This window comes from Syzygium oleosum, unplaced genomic scaffold (assembly GCF_021117445.2).
Source record: "Syzygium oleosum isolate NSW1041296 unplaced genomic scaffold, Sole_v2.1 Sole_v2.28, whole genome shotgun sequence".
Taxonomy (NCBI): domain Eukaryota; kingdom Viridiplantae; phylum Streptophyta; class Magnoliopsida; order Myrtales; family Myrtaceae; genus Syzygium; species Syzygium oleosum.
Window position 1 is genome coordinate 557,562 of NW_026607512.1, and position 18,913 is coordinate 576,474.

The window sequence follows — 18,913 nt, forward strand, 5'->3', positions numbered from 1 at the left end:
ATCTAAGCACGCTCATTGCATATATGTACGTGGAACTTCATTCACATATCATATACCTCAGAACGATGGAAAAGAGAATGGTGACGGTCGGGATTATGTTCAAGAAGTTGGTAGGGTATGTTGGTTGTTGTATCCCGGAGACCGTAGTAGTACAGCCCCATAGGCAATAATATTCTACAGCATTATAAGTGATACAACAATTAGAAACCCCTTTTTCTCAACCAAAAAAAAAAAAGTTTCGGAAGTAATGAAGAAAAAGGGGTGAATTCCCTAAAAACAGAACTTTTTCCTATGTTGGAGTCGGCGAGAAATAAAAAGGAAAGTAGAAAGAATAAAATTATTCTTTCCTAATTCCTATGGGAGTCACGGTCAACAAAGGAAAAGTCCAAGCCTTGCTTAGTTGACCAAATTATCCAGGTTTCCAATTCTGAGTCGGCCACGTTCTCTTCCTGGGTATATGCATACGCCGTTGTTGATGTCAGGAGTAGCGTGGGTCTTGAAGATTTGTGTGTAATTCTTTCGTGAGATTGAGAAATTATTTCGTGAGGAATTATGAAATTATACACTGCATGAGCTATTGGGTGTAATTGGAGCTTGGAAAATACTGAAAGTGTTTGAGTGACTCAAGTGTGATTGTAATCTTCGTTGTATTGCTTAATCTATTGTGGAATTCCATGCTACTCTCCCCGTGGATGTAGGTTAGTACGACCGAACCATGTAAATTTGGTGTTTGATTTCTTTCCTTGTTCGGTCTATTTTATTGTTCGATCTCTTACTTCCGCAACAAATGTTAAGTGAACAACATTCCTTTATATATATATATATATATATCCATGCATTTGCTTCTCCTTTGTATTCTTTGAATCATGGTGTTCTTATAAATGCAGAGTCTGTGCACAACTGTTTTAATCGCCTTCAGATGCCCATTTAGTAATCTTGGATCAGAGAGAGATTGAGAGAGCTTTAGAGAGAGATGGCGACGATAAGGTTCAAGAAATGTTAGGAGTCGTCAAGAGCTCTCGCGATTATGTTGCTACTTGCCATTATATGTCTGGACTTAGAAATGTTTAATTCATCGAATCTTATTGTCCTTTTAATTATATTCTAAATTATTTGGGCTTGTGATAAATGCGTATTGTCACAATAAGATATTCGCGTTAAATTCCACCGATTCCAACGGTAAGTCAATATCCCGAAGTCTCTCTTACACACCATGTGTGTTGGAATGGCTCTAGAGTTTGAGCTTGAAGCGATAAGCTGAATTTCGAAGATAAAAAAGAAAGAAAGAAAGAAGGAAATCGACTTCCGAAATAAAGTCTGAATTTGCGTTGGAGCGTTTGGCTATCGAAATAGGAAAGTCTGAACGAGAACTTTGCCTTGCGTATCGACTTAATTAACATGTGACAGACAAAACAAAAGAAAAAGAAAAAAAAATGAAGAGGAAACTTGGACTTTTTTTTTTTTGTTGACCGAATCCCGCTTGGATTTTGTCCCTGGCGGTGGCTTGTATAACATATATATTCTCAAGGGTTTTGTCGCTGAAGCTGAGGTTTACTTGCGAGCAGATGATAATGGTGTGACATCCACGTTTGGTTTACTGGTGAATTATATCCAAGAAAACTTAGTGTTCAAGCCGATTAAATCTTATGATAAGATTTGTGTATAATTCCTTCGTGAGATTGATAAATTATTTCGTGAGAAATTATGGGGCTAAACATTGTGTGAGTTGTTGGGTGTAATTAAGGGTTAAGAAACACTAGAGCTGCGTTTGGTTGTCCAGATTTCTAGTTAGGATAGGATTGAATAGGATAAGATATAAAATCCAAGGAATTTGTCATATCTTATTTACTATTTGGTGAATCGCAATAATAAAGCCAGATATTTTCACGTATTACCATATTTATTATTTGTATGAACGTTATATCAGTGTAAATGAACCTAAAAATTGCACAAATAGAGATGATAAAAATTTCTCTTGACACTCTTACTTATTTCATTTTTATTTATTTATTATTATTTTTCCTTCTCTTTTTTAATTATTTTCTTTTTTATTTATTCCCCTTCCATTATTCTTTAATAAAATTTTATTAAATAGTAAATTATACAAAAATGCCTAAAATATGTAATAAATATAAATACTAAATGTGTATATATATGAAATTTATATCATAAGATAGAAAGAAATTTGAATATATAAATAAATATAAGAATAAATAAAAACTAATTTATTGTTATCTTTTTGTTATTTTGAATTTTTTATATTAAAATTCAAATATTATTTTAATGTTATTAATTTAACAAGCTTGTTATTCGAGAAAAATAACTTTTATATTATGTATATTAGAAATCCTATCCACCTTTGTCCCACCTCTCCCATGGGATAATTTTATCCTGGCTATATCCCTCCTATATTCGCCTTTATCCTATTTTGAACAGGCATCAAACATGGGATAGGATAAAATTTATCCTATTCCGAATTTTATCCCGATTACCAAACGTAGCCTAGGAGTGTTTGAGTGATTCGAGTGTGGTTGTAATCTCCGTCGTATTACTTGATCTATAGTGAAATTTCGTACTGCTTTCCCGTGGATGTAGACGATCGAACCACATAAATTTGGTGTCTGATTTATTTTCTTGTTCTGTCAATTTTATTGTTCGATCGCTTGTTTTCGCCACAATGTGGATAGTGCTATACTTTAGGCTGCATATTCAACTTCTTTGGTATATACTTTAGGTGAATGTGAATGAGGACTATATGATAATCATTGCTGGGCCCAATTCCCTAAAAAACCCCCAACTTTACCCTTTGTCCCAATTATATCCCAAACTTTTTTTTGTCTTATAAAAAACCTCAAACTTTTACTTTTGTCTCAAATCTATCTAATTCACTTTTCGTCCAATTTTTTAATATTATTTTTTATTTTTTCGAAATTTTTTTATTTTTTCTTTTTCCTTTCCTTTTCTTTTTTTTTTGTTTCACCTTTGGGCCGGTCGCCGGACCGGCGACCGGCCAGAGGCGGGGGCGAGGCTCGGCCTCGCCGGCGTTGGGCGGCCGAGCCTCGCCGGCGTTAGGCGAGGCCGAGCCTCGCCGTGGCCGGGCGAGGCTCGGTCCCGCCGGCGTTGGGCGAGGCCGACCTCGCCGGTTGCCGGCGGGCCGACCTCGCCGGCCACGGCGAGGCTCGGCCCCGCCGGTATTGGCGAGGTCGGCCTCGCTAGAGGCCGGCGTGGCCGAGTTCTCGCCAGATCTGGCGAGGCTCGGCCCCGCCGGCAACTGGCGAGGTTGGCCTCGCCTAGCAACGGCGAGGTCGGCCGAGGCTGAACCTCGCCGTTGCTAGGCGAGGCCGACCTCGCCAGTTGCTCTGAGGGGCCGAGCCTCGCCAGCCACGGCGAGGCTCGGCCCCGCCGGCTATTGGCAAGGTCGGCCCCGCCGGCTATTGGCGAGGTCAGCCTCGCTAGCGGCCGGCGGGGCCAAGCCTCGCCAGCGGCCGGCGGGGCCGACCTCGCTTGCCAGAAGGTGAAACAAAAAAAAAAGAAAAGGAAAGGAAAAAGAAAAGAATAAATAAATAAATAAAATTCGAAAAAATAAAAAATAATATTAAAAAATTGGACGAAAAGTGAATTGGGTAGATTTTTGACAAAAGTAAAAGTTTGAGGTTTTTTATAAGACAAAAAAAAGTTTGGGATATAATTGGGACAAAGGGTAAAGTTTGGGGTTTTTTAGGGAATTGGGCCCTACATATATTGTGATGCACTTAATCTCGGAAAGTAGGCGAGAGTTCTTAATAGCACATAGTTAATGGGTCAGACGTAATAGCACATGGTTAATGGATCGAACGTAATGTACAAGAAATACTATACTCAAATATACATTTTTTTGTGAGGGATGCTGATTATCTTCCTAAAGGAGATTATTCAGTGTAGTTTATTAGCCTTTGGCGGCCTAGATGGGTCAACTAGATCTCACATATGCATATTTAGTTTTTGATTTTCATGTTTGTCGGGACATGCTTTGAATTAAAGTCATGTATTGATTATCGAATTCCTTAATTCTGTCAATATTGTGCTTATCGATCTTTAATCCTTTGACAATGACCTAGATAACTGTACGTTCTTTGCAACCTTTGAAATTGCCAGGTGAAAGGATCTTCTGGTAATCAGATTCAAGATTCTCATGACAAGATCAGTGAGAAATTTCAGTGTATGGCTCACCATAAGGGTTTTCATCGGTTTTGCTTTACTAACAAGTCTCCTTATCATGAAATCATCGACTTTGATGTACATGTTGGCCATTTTGCATACTACGATCACCATGCAAACTGCAAAGGACAGTAGGACTCTGCTTTTTTTCTGTTTTATTGTCTGTTGAAAACTTTATGACCGTACCATGTGTAACTCTTTTTTATCTGTTGTGAATGTATCTGCAGAGCATATCAACCCCTTGTTGGAACAGATAGGGAAGTTGGAGGAGGCTCTCTCCAACATTCAGTTTGAGCAGCATTGGCTGGAGGCTCAGACTGAGCATCAAGCAATTGGTAAAATATTTTATGTCAAGTCCTCTTGCTATTCCAACCTTGTTTCATCTTGAACGGAAATAACTTTCCTATTTAATGCTGAGTGGACCACCATAGTTTGATTAGACTCCCGTTATCTCTTAAATTTCAAAGGTTATCACAACGTCTGCTCTTAAAAGACCTTCAGAAGTAAATGTCTCATAAGACAAGTTAAAAGCTATTTCTAGAGCCTTTGACAAGCTCCTTTTATCCATTTGATTGACATAACTAGTTAGTTATTATGTTTATGATCCTGAAAATAATAACACGTACCTAACTCGGCATCAGTTGAAAAAGTGGACTTAGAAAACAAAGACGGCAACAAAAAGGAAGATACGTGTTTGGTCGAGTGGGTTTCAAATGGTCATATGGGTTTTGTTTGCATGTGTTGTCTGCTTGATGTTTTGAAGTGTCTGATCACCAATATTGTGTTCAATGATGGACATCACATAGATATTGCATGTATGTAAATTAAGGAAACGGCCAATGGACCATGGAGATTGTTATTCCTTTTCTTGGAATCAGAATTGCCATTGCTTAAAGGCATCTTAACTTCTTTCAGATCCAGGTCTTGGTGGTGTTGGTCTTCATTGTTGATTGTGACTGCTCTTATCTTCGCACTGCGCAGCTTATTCAATATAGCTATTTCTTCATTAATCTAATTCAATAATGAGTTCCTCTGTATTATTTTTTAACATATACACCATGTGGTCTAAGAAATTTAGAAATTATTCTGCTTATAATTGTTATCTTGACAAGTTGCGTTGTGCACCTTATGTAATCCATAGTTCCATAGTTATGTTTTGTGTGGAGACTGAAGTGAGGTGAAGATTTTGTGCATTTGTATGTGCTGGGAATTTTATTTTTTGTTTTTGTTTTCATGACTCCCAACTTTTGCTGATTCGCTCTCTTCCTGTGAATTCTTTGCTGCACTCAGAAGAAATGGATTTGCGGCATTCAGAGCCCAGCAGAATCTTGACGAGGCTCTCCGGCGAGGAGCTTCCGAGAAAGACGTGCTTCGTTAGGCTAAAGCAGCCCCATAATGTTCACTTGAAGAATATATAAACAGTTTAGAGCCATTGTTTTTATTTTTTTATTCTTTTTATGGTCAGTTTAGAGCCATTGTTATTCTTGCTGGAAACGCTACTCGTGGTGTAGATGTGGGTTCTAGTAGTTCTACATGTCTCTTTTCCAAATAACTTTGTTTTGCTTTAGGCATGGAAATTCTTTCTTAGAATTTGTCGATTTAGTTTATATATTGGCTTTAGCTTCAAAGGACTTGTGGGACTTCTATTTTAGTGAACTGACATGCGTATAATCCATTTTATAGTTGAAACACAGCAGAGATATGAATTAGAAAGCTTATGTTGTCCACAGAAGCTGAACTTTGGAAATACTATGGTGGTGTTGACTTTGTGACCTTATTTCCTCTGGCTAGGTATCGTGGATCATTGAATTAAGAACTGTTCAGCATTCTTGACATGGATTTATTGAAGTTTGTGTTCAAGTTTTGGCCAATTTTGAAGTTTCAGAATGTGTAGCGAATTAATGAAGGGATCGGCGAATTCGTCACCGTCAATGACGTCGATTCCTCCAACTAACAACGATACATCTGTGTTTTGCTATTGTGGCCTGAAATCTCCTTTACGAATAGCAATGATGAAGGACAATCGGGGAACAAGATATTACCGCTGCCCAAGATAAAACTACAACAGAGGGGAAAATTGCGGTTTTTTTTATGTGGGTTGATGTGGAAACTAGTCAATTGGCAATGAGTGTGTCCAAAAATTATCACCGGATCAATGTCGAAGAAGAACTAGTGTCGACTCATAATGAGAATGATGGCAATTTCATGGATGTTAAAATCAAAGCTCTCAAGGCACAAGTAAAACATGATAAACAAGATGCGGCAAAGCTAAAGAAAGAAAATTCGAGATTGAAGACACTGTGTTGTCGATGTTTATAGTAGCTCACATGTTATTTGGAATTTGAAGGTCAAGGATGTCATGAGTTTGCCATAGTGTGTTATTGTGAACATGTTATGTATTTGTCGACATTGCATACTGTTTGTGGGAAGAAAGTGGTTGTTTCTTTTTCATTAAATAAATTCCACATTTGAGGTGTGAATATTAGTTTCTTCTTTTTGTATATCTCTGCAATCTTAATTTCAATGTTCCTTGCACGGATTTGGAGCACTGGTCACGCACTGTTCACTGCGCGCTCTCAACTTCAAAAATTCATATCCGGCAAACCGTAAGTCCAAATCGGATTCTGTAAAATCCCACGGTCCTGCAATACCCTAAACTACCAATTCTATATATATACACAGCTCAATGAAAGACTAGCCAAATTATCCGCAACGCAGAGCTTGAGCACGAAAGTTGGTTGCGTCATAACTTTCTCCACTAAACTCCGTTCTAAGCGAGCTTATAGTTAAAAGAAAGCTCATTCACAGCACTACAAGAATTCTAATTTGGCCGTCCCAAAATCGAGCCGAAACCCGACGAAAATCTGCCTAAAAGCCGCTGGTCGCACACTGTTCATTGGTCGCGCTCTCTCGATAATTCTCTCTGTTTTTTTTTATTTATTTATAAAAGTTACTGTAGTAATGCCCATTGCCTGAAAGCTGATTTTTCTAAAACTAGAATGATGCTGATACTACTGCAGTTGGGGAACGAGGCGAGGTAGATTTTAAATACGAGGCAAAGTTTGCACAGCACATGAAAAAGGGTGAAGCGGTGAGTGAATATGCGAAGTCAAAAACTATTACACAACAAAGGCAGTATCTCCCCATATATTCAGTGGGAGATGAGTTATTGCAGTTAGACTTATAATTTTACGATATATTGTGGTTAGTTTTGCATGGTATTTCGTAGCACTGTAAGAGTCTAGGTTATGTATGTTTTTAGCCACAGGTATTCTTTTAGTGCTGGTATTGGGTAACGAGGCATGGGGATAATATTGGAATCAGGACCCAAACTTGGACTGTGAAGCCTCGTACTGTCGCTTAGGAATTTGGATGATCTGGTCTACTCTGAATTTGGGTTGCCATTCGCGGTGAGCCTCAATGGTGAAACAAACTTCTCTAACAATTACATGTTACACTATATGCTATTGATACAACGCCATGTACAGTTATAGACCAAATTTCTTTGGTCTGAGGTAAGTAGAAGTACCCTGCCTCAACCCATTCAATGAGACTCGCTGCTGTTGCTTCGCCCTCTTCTCCCTCTCTTTCACCTCAATCTCTATCTCCGCATCTGCCTGCGATCTCCTTAGGTTCTCCATTTCTTCCTCCATGGCTGTCTTCTCTTCCTCCTGCTTCTTATGCTCCAGCAGAGACAGATGGCCTTCCTAACGACATCTGCGTCAGGCCAACTTGAAGTTAATGGGATTCGCAACATCTTGAGAATATCCAGCAATTGAGATCTCACTTCTCGAGCCTTCCGCAAGCTCTTGACAAGCAAAACGTGATCATTACACCAATCCCCTCTGTACTATTTACTTTTCCACTACTGATAGACATTATGCATTGTTAAGTGGCCAAATACCGAAACGAAAAATTTCTCCCTTGCAGCATCGCTCTCCTCCACTATATCTTTTGGCTGGAAAAATACAAACAGCACCAAGAGCATCGAGACAATTGTCAAAACCTCATCTAGGCAACCTAACTGATCGCCCATCAAGAGCATAAAATGTGATTATTACTTGCCAAATAAGTTCGAAAATTTTTGTGCATTTAGAGTACCAGATGTTACAACGAGCTTAAAATCGCGACCTCAAGCTACCACCTTTTTCAATATCCCAAGGAGAACATCAGTGTTCAGTGATCTCTCATGTGCTTCATCCATCACGACAACCCTGAAACAAGTAAAAACAACAAAATGTAAGGCTCTGCTTGAAGAACCTGAGTCTACGTAGGTTATTCTCCATGCATATACAAATCCACTCCAACCTAGTTTAACAAGAAGTAATAGATCAGAGTTGCTCATGCATTGTCATACTGGTACCATTCAAGGTCGGAATCTTTCAGTGTTTCACGGAAAAGCACTCCATCTGTCATGTACTGCAACACGGTAGTGACCACCAAAAAAAACAATTATACATGACGGAGCACAAAACCAAAACGAAAAGGCATAGATTATAATTTATCAGGAACCAACAAAATTTGAGATATGTCCCAGATTAAAAGCAACAACACTACTTCAGAAAAGTCGGCATTAAAAAAATAGTATCGTAAAGAATTTGCTCTTGACAATCGAAAACAGTCTCACCTTAATTACCGTGTTTGGCCCAGTCACATCCTCAACACGAATGGCATACCCCACTTTTTCACCTAAGTCAGTTTCCATGGGCATTACTACAACTTTTATAAAGGAAAAAAAACACAGAGAGAGAGAGAGAGAGAGAGAGAGAGAGAGAGAGAGAGAGAGAGAGAGAGAGAGAGAGAGAGGACACCGTCATTCAAACTTGCAAAACACATTACATCGGCTTATGATTTCTCAACACCAACAATATCTCCAAGCCACATCTAAATGCTGTGGATAAATAACTACAAGCCTTTGAAGATAAAAAAAAAAAGTGCAGGAGAAAGAGAAGCCACAATAAACCCTACTTGTGCCACAGAAAAGTGACCAAATAGTACCTACTCCAACATCGAGCACTTGAAGAGTTGAACACTCCTGTCAAAACACTTGCAGCAATTCCCAAAGACTGACCAAGAGCAAGTGCCTCAGATACACCAAGCATGCTCACAGCCAGTGCTAAGTTGTTGCAGATTTTTGCTGCCTAAAGATTAAAGGACATTGAAAGTATTACAATCAGGCAAAGGCTGGCGAGAGTAATTGTGAACAATTAATACATTTGGTCAAATTTTGTACTTGTATTGTCTCTTCAATATATGTTGTCATATGAAGGATGTGTGCTAAAACATTGAGGAACTCTGGAAACTGATCAGTTTAGTCAATGGGACAAAATTGTCAAAATCTTCTGGTTTTGAATACTAGAAAAATGTAGTGCATGTCGTTAAGAGCTCAAGAAGATGCTTTGCTGATGTCTTGTTCAATTTGATTTCAGTTGTCTTTCGTACACTAAGCATTTATCAACCTTTCAGTTTCAGATATGGCTATGAATTAATTCAGAAGACAATATGGATATTCTATTCTAATGCAAGGTAGAACTTGGTAAATGCAAACCAAGTAGAACTAGCCACTAACCGTATTAAGTGAAAGCAAGACTAAAGCAGCAACCAAGCGAAATTCTACCTTCAGAGTATGATTAGTAATATGTATTGATACCAAGGGGAACCCCCATCTCAATCTTATTTGTTGATGACAACAAGCTTTAGGTGTATAAGCATCAGTATTCAGCCCATAAGTGGCAACCTCCTCTTATGCGGCAAATCAGACAACCAATTCCAGCCTTAGCAGTGGTATAAAGAAAGCAAGGAACTTTCAAAATTGTTCGCAATGTTTCTCTCCTTTTGCAGTCACTGAATACTTATTGAGGCTTGTACCATCCATGAGCAGTACATGAATTAACACTTTCCAGTAGACGCACACAGATTATGAGTCATTGCACCAATAATGATGGAACTCACCGAACCATTTCCTGCTCCACCACAATAAATTGTGCTTTTGCCCGTGGAGAGGAGCAACGGCTTTGCTGCCAGATAAGCTTCTTCTGATCCACCAACCTGCGAAATGCCATGTTAATTAACGAATAGAACATTCAAGAGAAGTGCATCAATTAGGGTGTTGAGGCAATCGCTTTTCCACAAAACTACGGAAAATTCATTAACTATCTTCCCAATCCCTGCTGTTTCTATAAGCTGTATTGCTGCATTTAGTTTCATTCAGTACACTAAAATGCAATATCTAAGACGGCCACAGAAACCAAACTTTGATTTTGGAATATTAACCAAAATCTCAGCTAGCTAATAGTAACTCTATCAATAGGAATGTATTTACCAATTATTCAAACTATAAAGAAACCATGGCCAGGACTTCTTTTTTAAACTTTACAAGGGAGGCACGATTGCTTAGGGGCTTCTGTATTAACTAATCCATTTATTTCACAGAAAAAATATGATTACCAGGAGATATGATTAAGTGATTCCATTGTGGAGATTCTCAGCTTTTTCGAGTGAAATTTTGTCTCTAAGACGCCACAAGAGATAATCTTGACATCAGTGAGAATAAAGTAGGTGATCCAACAATTATTGTGGTTATGAAGGTTCTATTTTCTGGAAACCAAAGCATGAGCAGCTATGGTTAAATATTTCCATCAATTCATGTTCATCGAAATAGAGTTACATGCACAAAGCAAAAGAAACACCAACTGAGAGTTCTTAACTGAGTGCTTTCAAAAGCAAGTCCATACTCTTGAGCTATTATAATCATATCAGGATCTATCGATTGCAGATACTGAGTATACCATGAACGTGAGTGAGCCAGCTTCAGCAGCAAGAACACCTCCAGAAACAGGTGCATCCAGCATCATAGGAACTCCACCTCCATCTATTTATTTACAACATATAAGCTTGTACAGCATATACATATAACACAAGAAACAAAGATGAGAAACAAATCCAAAGGGGGCAACTACCAATTCTTCTGGGACCAAAAGATGATGTTCAAAAGGCAGTAATAGAATGTGTATGACTTATATACATCTTCAGTTTCTTAATACAAGGTATGTAGTTGCCTTTGCCCTGCATCAAACAATCTGAGTATTCCAAGTCTGAGATGCCATATCTGCTTATTACGGCAATTAAAAAAGGCGTCTAAGTGCACAAGGCTTCCCGCACTGCAGGAATCTGTGGAGGGGTTGATATATGCATTTTAATCCTCCAAAGATAATCCTGATGGAACATTACATGCTCAAGTCTTATTTTGACAAAAAAGAAAACCTTAAATTTCTCATCCATTTGTCTCATACACTATGGGGATGGTGAGAATGGTGGCATTCCATCCAAAGTATTAAGTCCTAGTAAAAGCACCGATAACTACCACGGCCCAATTCCCTAAAAAACCCCCAACTTTACCCTTTGTCCCAATTATATCCCAAACTTTTTTTTGTCTTATAAAAAACCTCAAACTTTTACTTTTGTCCCAAATCTACCCAATTCACTTTTCGTCCAATTTTTTAATATTATTTTTTATTTTTTCGAATTTTTTTTTATTTTTTCTTTTCTTTTCTTTTCTTTTTTTTGTTTCACCTTTGGGCCGGTCGCCGGACCGGCGACCGGCCAGAGGCGGGGCCGGCGGGGCGAGGCTCGGCCTCGCCGGCGTTGGGCGAGGCCGAGCCTCGCCGTGGCCGGCGAGGCTCGGTCCCCGCGGGCGTTGGGCGAGGCCGAGCCTCACCGTGTGGCTGGCGAGGCTCGGCCTCGCCGCTCGGGCGAGGCCGACCTCGCCGGTTACTGCGGGGCCGACCTCGCCAGCCACGGCGAGGCTCGGCCCCGCCGGCTATTGGCGAGGTCGGCCTCGCCGGCCGGCGGCGTGGCCGAGTTCTCGCCAAGAGCGGCGAGGTCGGCCTCGCCAAGAACGGCGAGGCCGAGCCTCACCAGCCGGCCGCGGGGCCGAGCCTCGCCGGCCATGGCGAGGCTCGGCCCCGCCGGCTATTGGCGAGGTCGGCCTCGCCGGCCGGCGGGGCCAAGCCTCGCCAGCGGCCGGCAGGGCCGACCTCGCCGGCCCCCGCCTCTGGCCGGTCAACCGGCCAGAAGGTGAAACAAAAAAAAAAAAGAAAAGGAAAGGAAAAAGAAAAGAAAAGAAAAAATAAAATAAAATTCGAAAAAATAAAAATAATATTAAAAAATTGGACGAAAAGTGAATTGGGTAGATTTGGGACAAAAGTAAAAGTTTGAGGTTTTTTATAAGACAAAAAAAAGTTTGGGATATAATTGGGACAAAGGTAAAGTTTGGGGTTTTTTAGGGAATTGGGCCTAACTACCACGTACATTCCATTAAATATCACTGAAAGAGTGCATGTTCTTGCAAATGGACATGGAGATGCGGCGTAAGTATGCCTCCATAGCAATAGTCATATATCCTGGTAAATCATATTTTTAGGACGTTACGATGACGACGACGGTCAAGCAGTTTTCAGGAAATAAGGACTGCACACTATTTGGGAAATAATCTTGATGGAACAATGGGCTATTAAGCATGACACTTACAAGCAATAATTTTATTTAAAGGATAACGCTTCTGAGTTTACTTCCCGTTACCTCTCTTCCCTTTTAAAGTACAGTTAGACACAAGTGCTGAAATCTTTCTCGATGTTTGGGGATCAATAGTAGAAGAATCTATCAATAACCACGGTCTTAGGAGATTTCCACCATGAAGCAATCCATTCGGTCCAGTGTATACAACAAATACCTTCATTATTCGTATAGATAGATTATTCAATTTTATCCTTATATGTCTTTCACCTGGGAAATTTTATGAGAAAGGCTCCACAAACACAGTGATAAACAACTTACACGCCGAGCAAATTGATTTAAATACATTTCTGCGTCGTACGGCATGCTCCTAGCATACACTTACGATTGATGCATGAAATAAAAAAGTGAATGCCTAACATGAGTCCAAAGTAATTGAAGTGCTCCTCAAATAGGAAAACAGGACCTCTTCATCAATACCCAAGCCTATATGTTAATGCCAATGATCTCCCACCGAATATAAGATCACTTATAGCCGGAAAGAATGGACCTCTGAGCATTAAGACATATTATTTCCCAAGGTTGAAACATTTACCCTCTTTCTGGTCAGTTCAATTCACAACTCCTGGTTCATATTAGAACTACAACCAAGACAATATTCTCTATTTAAAATCTATACGACAATCGTAAAGATTAACTGCAGTTGTAATATAACTGTGATGACAGAAAGGCTACTGCAAGCAAAGGACAAACATAAAAGACAAAATTTAGAACTTACATGGGAAGATGACGGCAACATTGTCATTATTACATCACTTTCTTCTGCAACTTCAAAGGGTGTTTTCTTGGTGGGGACTCCAATGCCAGCAAAGATCTTCATGGCATCACCATTTCTGAAAGGAATAAATTTTTTTCACTTACACAAATGGGCACTAAATGCTCCACAATAATTGGATTGCAAGAATGTTCCATTATACATGAATACAAAATTGAAAAAGGTGATGCTACTGGGAAAGTCAAAGGATAGTCTGGACACTACTTACAAAGATAGGCTTCCGTCTAGTGAGAACTCTCTGAACGTCTCCTAAGGGATGTGAATAAACCAAGATTCTGATCCTAATCTGCTCATAACACATTCATCTCCTTGTTGGTCTAGCTAATCAGTTAATGTCAAAGCATTGGAAGCTCAAAATAGCAACATAATGAGATCATTTTGGAGTACTATCATTTCGAGGAAATGCATTTACAGATTATTAGATTCACAGAATCCCAAACATTACACATCATGCACGGCGACGTTGTATCCGGCTTTAACAAGATTCTTCGCCATTCTGGATCCCATATTTCCCAAGCCTATGAAGCCAACATTCTGTAAATGTAAAAGCAAATTCAGCAGAGACAAACAAGAGCTAAAAGCTATAAACCATACCTGTCATATGAAATTAACCATGGAAAACCCCATCTATGATTTAGCTGGACATGGTAAATTAAAAGGGCAATATTTGAGATATCGTTGAAGCTAAAAATTGAGCAAACCATGATGATGATGGATTAAGGTTCTTGACTCAAAACAAAAACAAAAGTCCTTGAAATCTATGGCTCGCAGAGCATACTTAAAAACCAAAAAGATGCTGTGGCAGCACATATGAACAAGATCCAACTCTCCCACGGGAGAAGCAAACAAGCAGGGCACCCAGTCTTTTTGCCAACTCAGACTTCTTGCAAGCACAAAGGGTAGTAATACCACAGACCATCACTAAACTCGAGGGTCCTTATTCATTTTTACCACTGAACATCACTCTGCACTGTGGCTACCAACTTCACAGTTCATAAAGGTCTGATATTCTTCAAGTAGACTATATATCACCAATCATGGATTAGAATTCAATGCAAAAAGCGGTACCCAATTGAAAGATGAACCAAGACAGAGAAAACGAGGCCAAGGACTTCATTACTGGCTCACATAAGCATATCTTGTTGATATTCTAGAACCCAAAAGCACGAAGCCACCCTTTTATCTCAAACGTCCACAAACAACGTATCTCTTTAGTTCTGTACAACACTGAAGCGGTTTGTACGACAGAAGGATGAGGAGGAGGACGAAGAGCTCGCTTTGCTTACTCCAAGATTCGACGGTGCATCATCCGGTGAAGAGGAGAGACCGCGTGCCGGCAGCGGCGGTCGAAGGAGAGGAGACGACACGTTGAGTTTGCGCTTGGGAAGAGAGAGGAGAGCTCTCGCTCCGCGACTCGCCATACAGCACATAAAAAAAAGGAAAGAAGGGCAGAGAGAGAGGAAGGAGGAGGGAGGGAGGGGGATTGGAGCGCCACTCACTCGTGAAGCATTATTCCAAACTCCGGAGCGCCACTTGTGGATATGGGCCTTGTCCGCTCCTGCTGCTCCAAGCTTCGTGGCTCGAACTGCAAGACAGAGAAATCGTCGGAGTGAGGCGGCGTCGGCGTCGGGGCGAGGAGACGGACCTCGCTCGTCGGCGTGAGGGAGACGGAGCGCAGAGCGAATTCCAGATCTTGAATTCGATTGGGAGCGCGAAAGAGAGAGAGAGTGAGTGTGGAGACTGGAGAGAGAGGGCTGTTTTTTAAAAATTTTCTCCCAGCTGCTCTCAGTTCAGCTCGGCTTAGCTCTGTGCCGTGGGAGTTATTCTACCGTGAAGCCTTCCTGACACGTGGGTCCCCGCGGACACTTGTGCCAAAAGTTCAAGTTTTCCAGGGCAGCAGGGCGGTCTCCCAATACTAAGACTGCTCATGACAACGATTCTGTGACCGAGAACAGATTATGTTCAGAAATGATTTTTTTTGATTCTGTGTCCGGAATTGATTCTGAGCATTTTAAGGCATTTGTTAACGGCCCAAAATTCCATCCCTGTAATAGAAAAAGAACAGAAATGCGTTTGGCAACGCCACAAAATTTCTTTTTATTAATAATATTTTTAAATATTTTAATATTTATTTCTTTTTTTTCTTTTCTTTTTTTCTTTTCCTCCTTCTTGGCCATAGCCTGATCGCCGACCATGACCGGTAAAATATTTTTTTTATTAATAATTTTTTTATTAAAAGTATTTTTTCTTTTTTTAGCCATGGCCTAGTCGCCGGCCATGACAGGTAAAATAATATTTTTATTAATAATATTTTTTATTAAAATATTTTTATTAAAAATATATTTTTTTATTTTGTTTGGCCATGGTCTGGTTGCCGACCATGGCCAGTAAAATATTTTTTTTATTAATAATATTTTTTATTAAAATATTTTTATTAAAAATATACAATTTTATTTTTTTGGGCCATGGCCTGGTCGCCGGCCATGATCGGTAAAATATTTTTTTATTAATAATATTTTTTATTAAAATATTTTTATTAAAAATATACAAATTTATTTTTTTGGGCCATATCCTGGTCGTCGGCCATGGCCGGTAAAATATTTTTTTTATTAATAATATTTTTTATTAAAAATATATATTTTTATTTTTTTTGGCCATGGCTGGTAAAATATTTTTTTTATTAAAATATTTTTATTAAAAATATATATTTTTATTTTTTTTGTCCATGGCCTGTAAAATATTTTTTTATTAATAATTTTTTTTATTAAATATATACATTTTTATTTTTTTTTTTGCCATATCTTGGTCGCTGGCCATGGCCGGTAAAATATTTTTTTTATTAATAATTTTTTTTATTAAAAATATATATTTTTTCTTTTTTTGCCATGGCCTGGTCACCGACCATGGCATGTAAAATATTTTTTTTATTAAATTTTTTTTATTAAAAATATATTTTTTTCTTTTTTATGGCCATGGCCTGGTCGCCGGCCATGGCCGGTAAAATATTTTTTATTAATAAAATTTTTTATTAAAATATTTTATTCTCGTCAGATCCGGCGAGGGCGGTCCTCGGGCCGGACATTAGAAGCTAAATTAAAAATCAAGAAAATGAAGAAGAAAAAAAAATTGATTCTCAAAATTATTCCTAGAATCAAGAAGCTACTTTTTTTTTATTCTTGATTCTGCTCCAAAACTGATTCTGGGAACAATTTTTAACAAAATTGTGCCCAGAATAAAAAAATTAAACAAACGCATTTCTGTTCCCAAACTGATTCTTGGAACAAAAGAACGGAATCAAATACTGTTTGGCAAGTTGTCATGCGTAGCCTAAGTTAAACCATTTGTCATTCTTTCTCGCACGAGAAACTGTACGGTGGTCACTTCTTTGGTCATTTGGATGCAGAGAAGGAATCCTCGAATCCAAAATAATGTGCAAACTCTTTAACAGAAACCGTGATACTATCTGATCCATTTGCAGCACCAATTCTACTATCAGCAGGTAGTCCTATCAATCTCACAACACATCTCGAACGATTATAGATTGTCCCGGACCCAGATGAACACACCAGCACCACCCCTACGGGAAGTAATCTCACCCTCTCCACAAGCTTGAATGAAAATCTACTTATATTATCAGGACTTTAGGAAACAAATTATCTTCACCAGATGCTTCCATCATTTTCCCATGCTAAGTTCCTCTCAAAAGCATTAGTTAAGTTGAATGGGACAATCATCAGCTCAAGATGAGTAGAAGATACAAGCTCTACGAAACGCGTTGTTCAAGCAGAGACCTGAACAAACAATCCCTGGATCGTCCATCCTCATAAAAACCACGATAAACATAATTCTGACGAACAGATCAAGCATAAAATCATCAAGAAAAGTCCCTTACTTTCGATCCAACCACACCAAGAAACCAAACCCACAAAGGAACTAGATCGACGAACCTGCTAGAGAAAGATCGACCCGCCACGTCAAAAGAATAAAAAACGAAACTTTCGAGCAGATCCTGACGAGAGAAAGAGAGAGATTTACCCGAGAAAGAAGAAACGGTGGATTTGAAAGCGGAGAAACAGCAAGATTGCGTGCACCACAGACAGACGCGATCGGAGGAAAATTGGGACAAACCCAAGAAGCTCCCCAAAATTCGCGAGCCCAATTCAACTCGAGCAGCGGGCTATCATCAGATCATCGATCCGTCGATCGAACTCGGGCGCGGAGTGAAGAGGCTTCCGACCCGTCTTAGCATCGAATGACAAGAACACACGGAAATTCACTGCCCATTCTCCCATTGGAGAGAACGAACGCGCTCTCTCTCTCTCTCTCTCTGTAACCCGCTTTCTTGATTTTCTTGCTAGTAAAATAGCACAAGCAAGACCATTATTTTAAGGCCAAATCATTGCACGCCCTCGTCAATGACGTGCCCGGAGATAAGAAAGAGAGCCCCCCCAAAAAGAAAGAGAGAAACAAAAGTTGCAGGGCATTGTTACCGGTTTCGCGACCTGATCTCTTTCATACATTAACGTGCGAGCCTCGTGTCGCTTCCTCAGAAAACTCAAGAAAAAGAAAAGAAAAGAAAAGAAGGAAACCGTGGTTTGTTCTGTACGCATGGATTTGCGTTCTCGGAGGAATTTGAGATCTGTCCTTATCTGGGGTTCGGCTGCACGATCACGAGCTCTGTCGGGGAAGACGATGAGCGTGTCAAGTTAGCTTTCCTTCATTTAGCTTGAGATACAAGTTTCTAAGTTTAAAGTTAGCTTTTTTTTCTAAGAATGATTTGATGCAGTACTAGGTTTTTTGGTCGGTCATGCAATATCAGGTTTTTTTTTTTTTTTTGGTCAAAGATGCAATACTAGATTCAAAATTCGATAAATCAAGTGATCCAGTAAGACCCAACTTATTTGGAAATCAATGTCTAGTTTTAGTACGTGGGATAAGTAACAACAAAAGGAAAGGACTGTCAATCTTGTTTTGCCCTTCTCATTTCATGTATCATCAATGTCCTGCGTAGCTGCAGCAGTTCTCTGATGTAGATAATGTCTCGTTGTATGTACAGTATAGGTGCTATGGTGATTCTGAAGGTGCATGACCCCATTGTATCAATCAATTGCATCATATTATCATAGGATAAGCATGTAATCAGAAGGAACGTGCTAAAGTTGCTAAAGCCATCTATTCATGTATGGATTTTAAGGATATCAAGACCGATCCGTGCACATCAAGTACGGAATCATCACATGATTATACTTAACACCAATCAAAGTTTTGACAGAACATGGACATGATCGGCACGGGCACTATCATGCCCTAGTACTCTGTTCGCTCTAGTGCGAGCACCATTTTATTTGCTCGAATGCACAAACAACA

At 39.5% G+C, this 18,913-nt stretch overlaps 1 protein-coding gene and 1 long non-coding RNA gene across 5 annotated transcripts; both read right to left on the bottom strand.

The window, feature by feature from the left end:
- Positions 1-7,662: 7,662 nt before the first annotated feature.
- Positions 7,663-15,003, bottom strand: LOC115686669 (probable 3-hydroxyisobutyrate dehydrogenase, mitochondrial). Of its 3 annotated transcripts, none has more exons than XM_056303579.1 (12): positions 14,833-14,982; positions 13,992-14,080; positions 13,490-13,604; positions 12,778-12,928; positions 10,986-11,068; positions 10,150-10,245; positions 9,200-9,338; positions 8,825-8,886; positions 8,555-8,616; positions 8,342-8,411; positions 8,102-8,221; positions 7,663-8,005 (listed from the first exon to the last, which is right to left on the bottom strand). In XM_056303579.1, exons 1-12 carry the CDS (start codon positions 14,974-14,976, stop codon positions 7,826-7,828), a joined length of 1,311 nt encoding a protein of 436 aa, XP_056159554.1. In that variant the 5' UTR covers positions 14,977-14,982; the 3' UTR covers positions 7,663-7,825. The 3 variants fall into 3 exon arrangements, with proteins under 3 accessions (XP_056159554.1, XP_056159555.1, XP_056159556.1); XM_056303580.1 differs by having other exon boundaries at positions 7,664-8,005; positions 8,561-8,616; XM_056303581.1 differs by lacking the exon at positions 13,992-14,080 and having other exon boundaries at positions 7,667-8,005; positions 14,833-15,003.
- A 1,883-nt stretch (positions 15,004-16,886) lies between these two features.
- LOC115667062 (uncharacterized) lies at positions 16,887-18,278 on the bottom strand. Of its 2 annotated transcripts, XR_008814625.1 has the most exons (3): positions 18,037-18,215; positions 17,582-17,900; positions 16,887-17,493 (listed from the first exon to the last, which is right to left on the bottom strand). It is a non-coding gene; the product is annotated as an uncharacterized LOC115667062 (long non-coding RNA). The 2 variants fall into 2 exon arrangements; XR_004004001.2 differs by having other exon boundaries at positions 17,582-18,278.
- Positions 18,279-18,913: the final 635 nt, after the last annotated feature.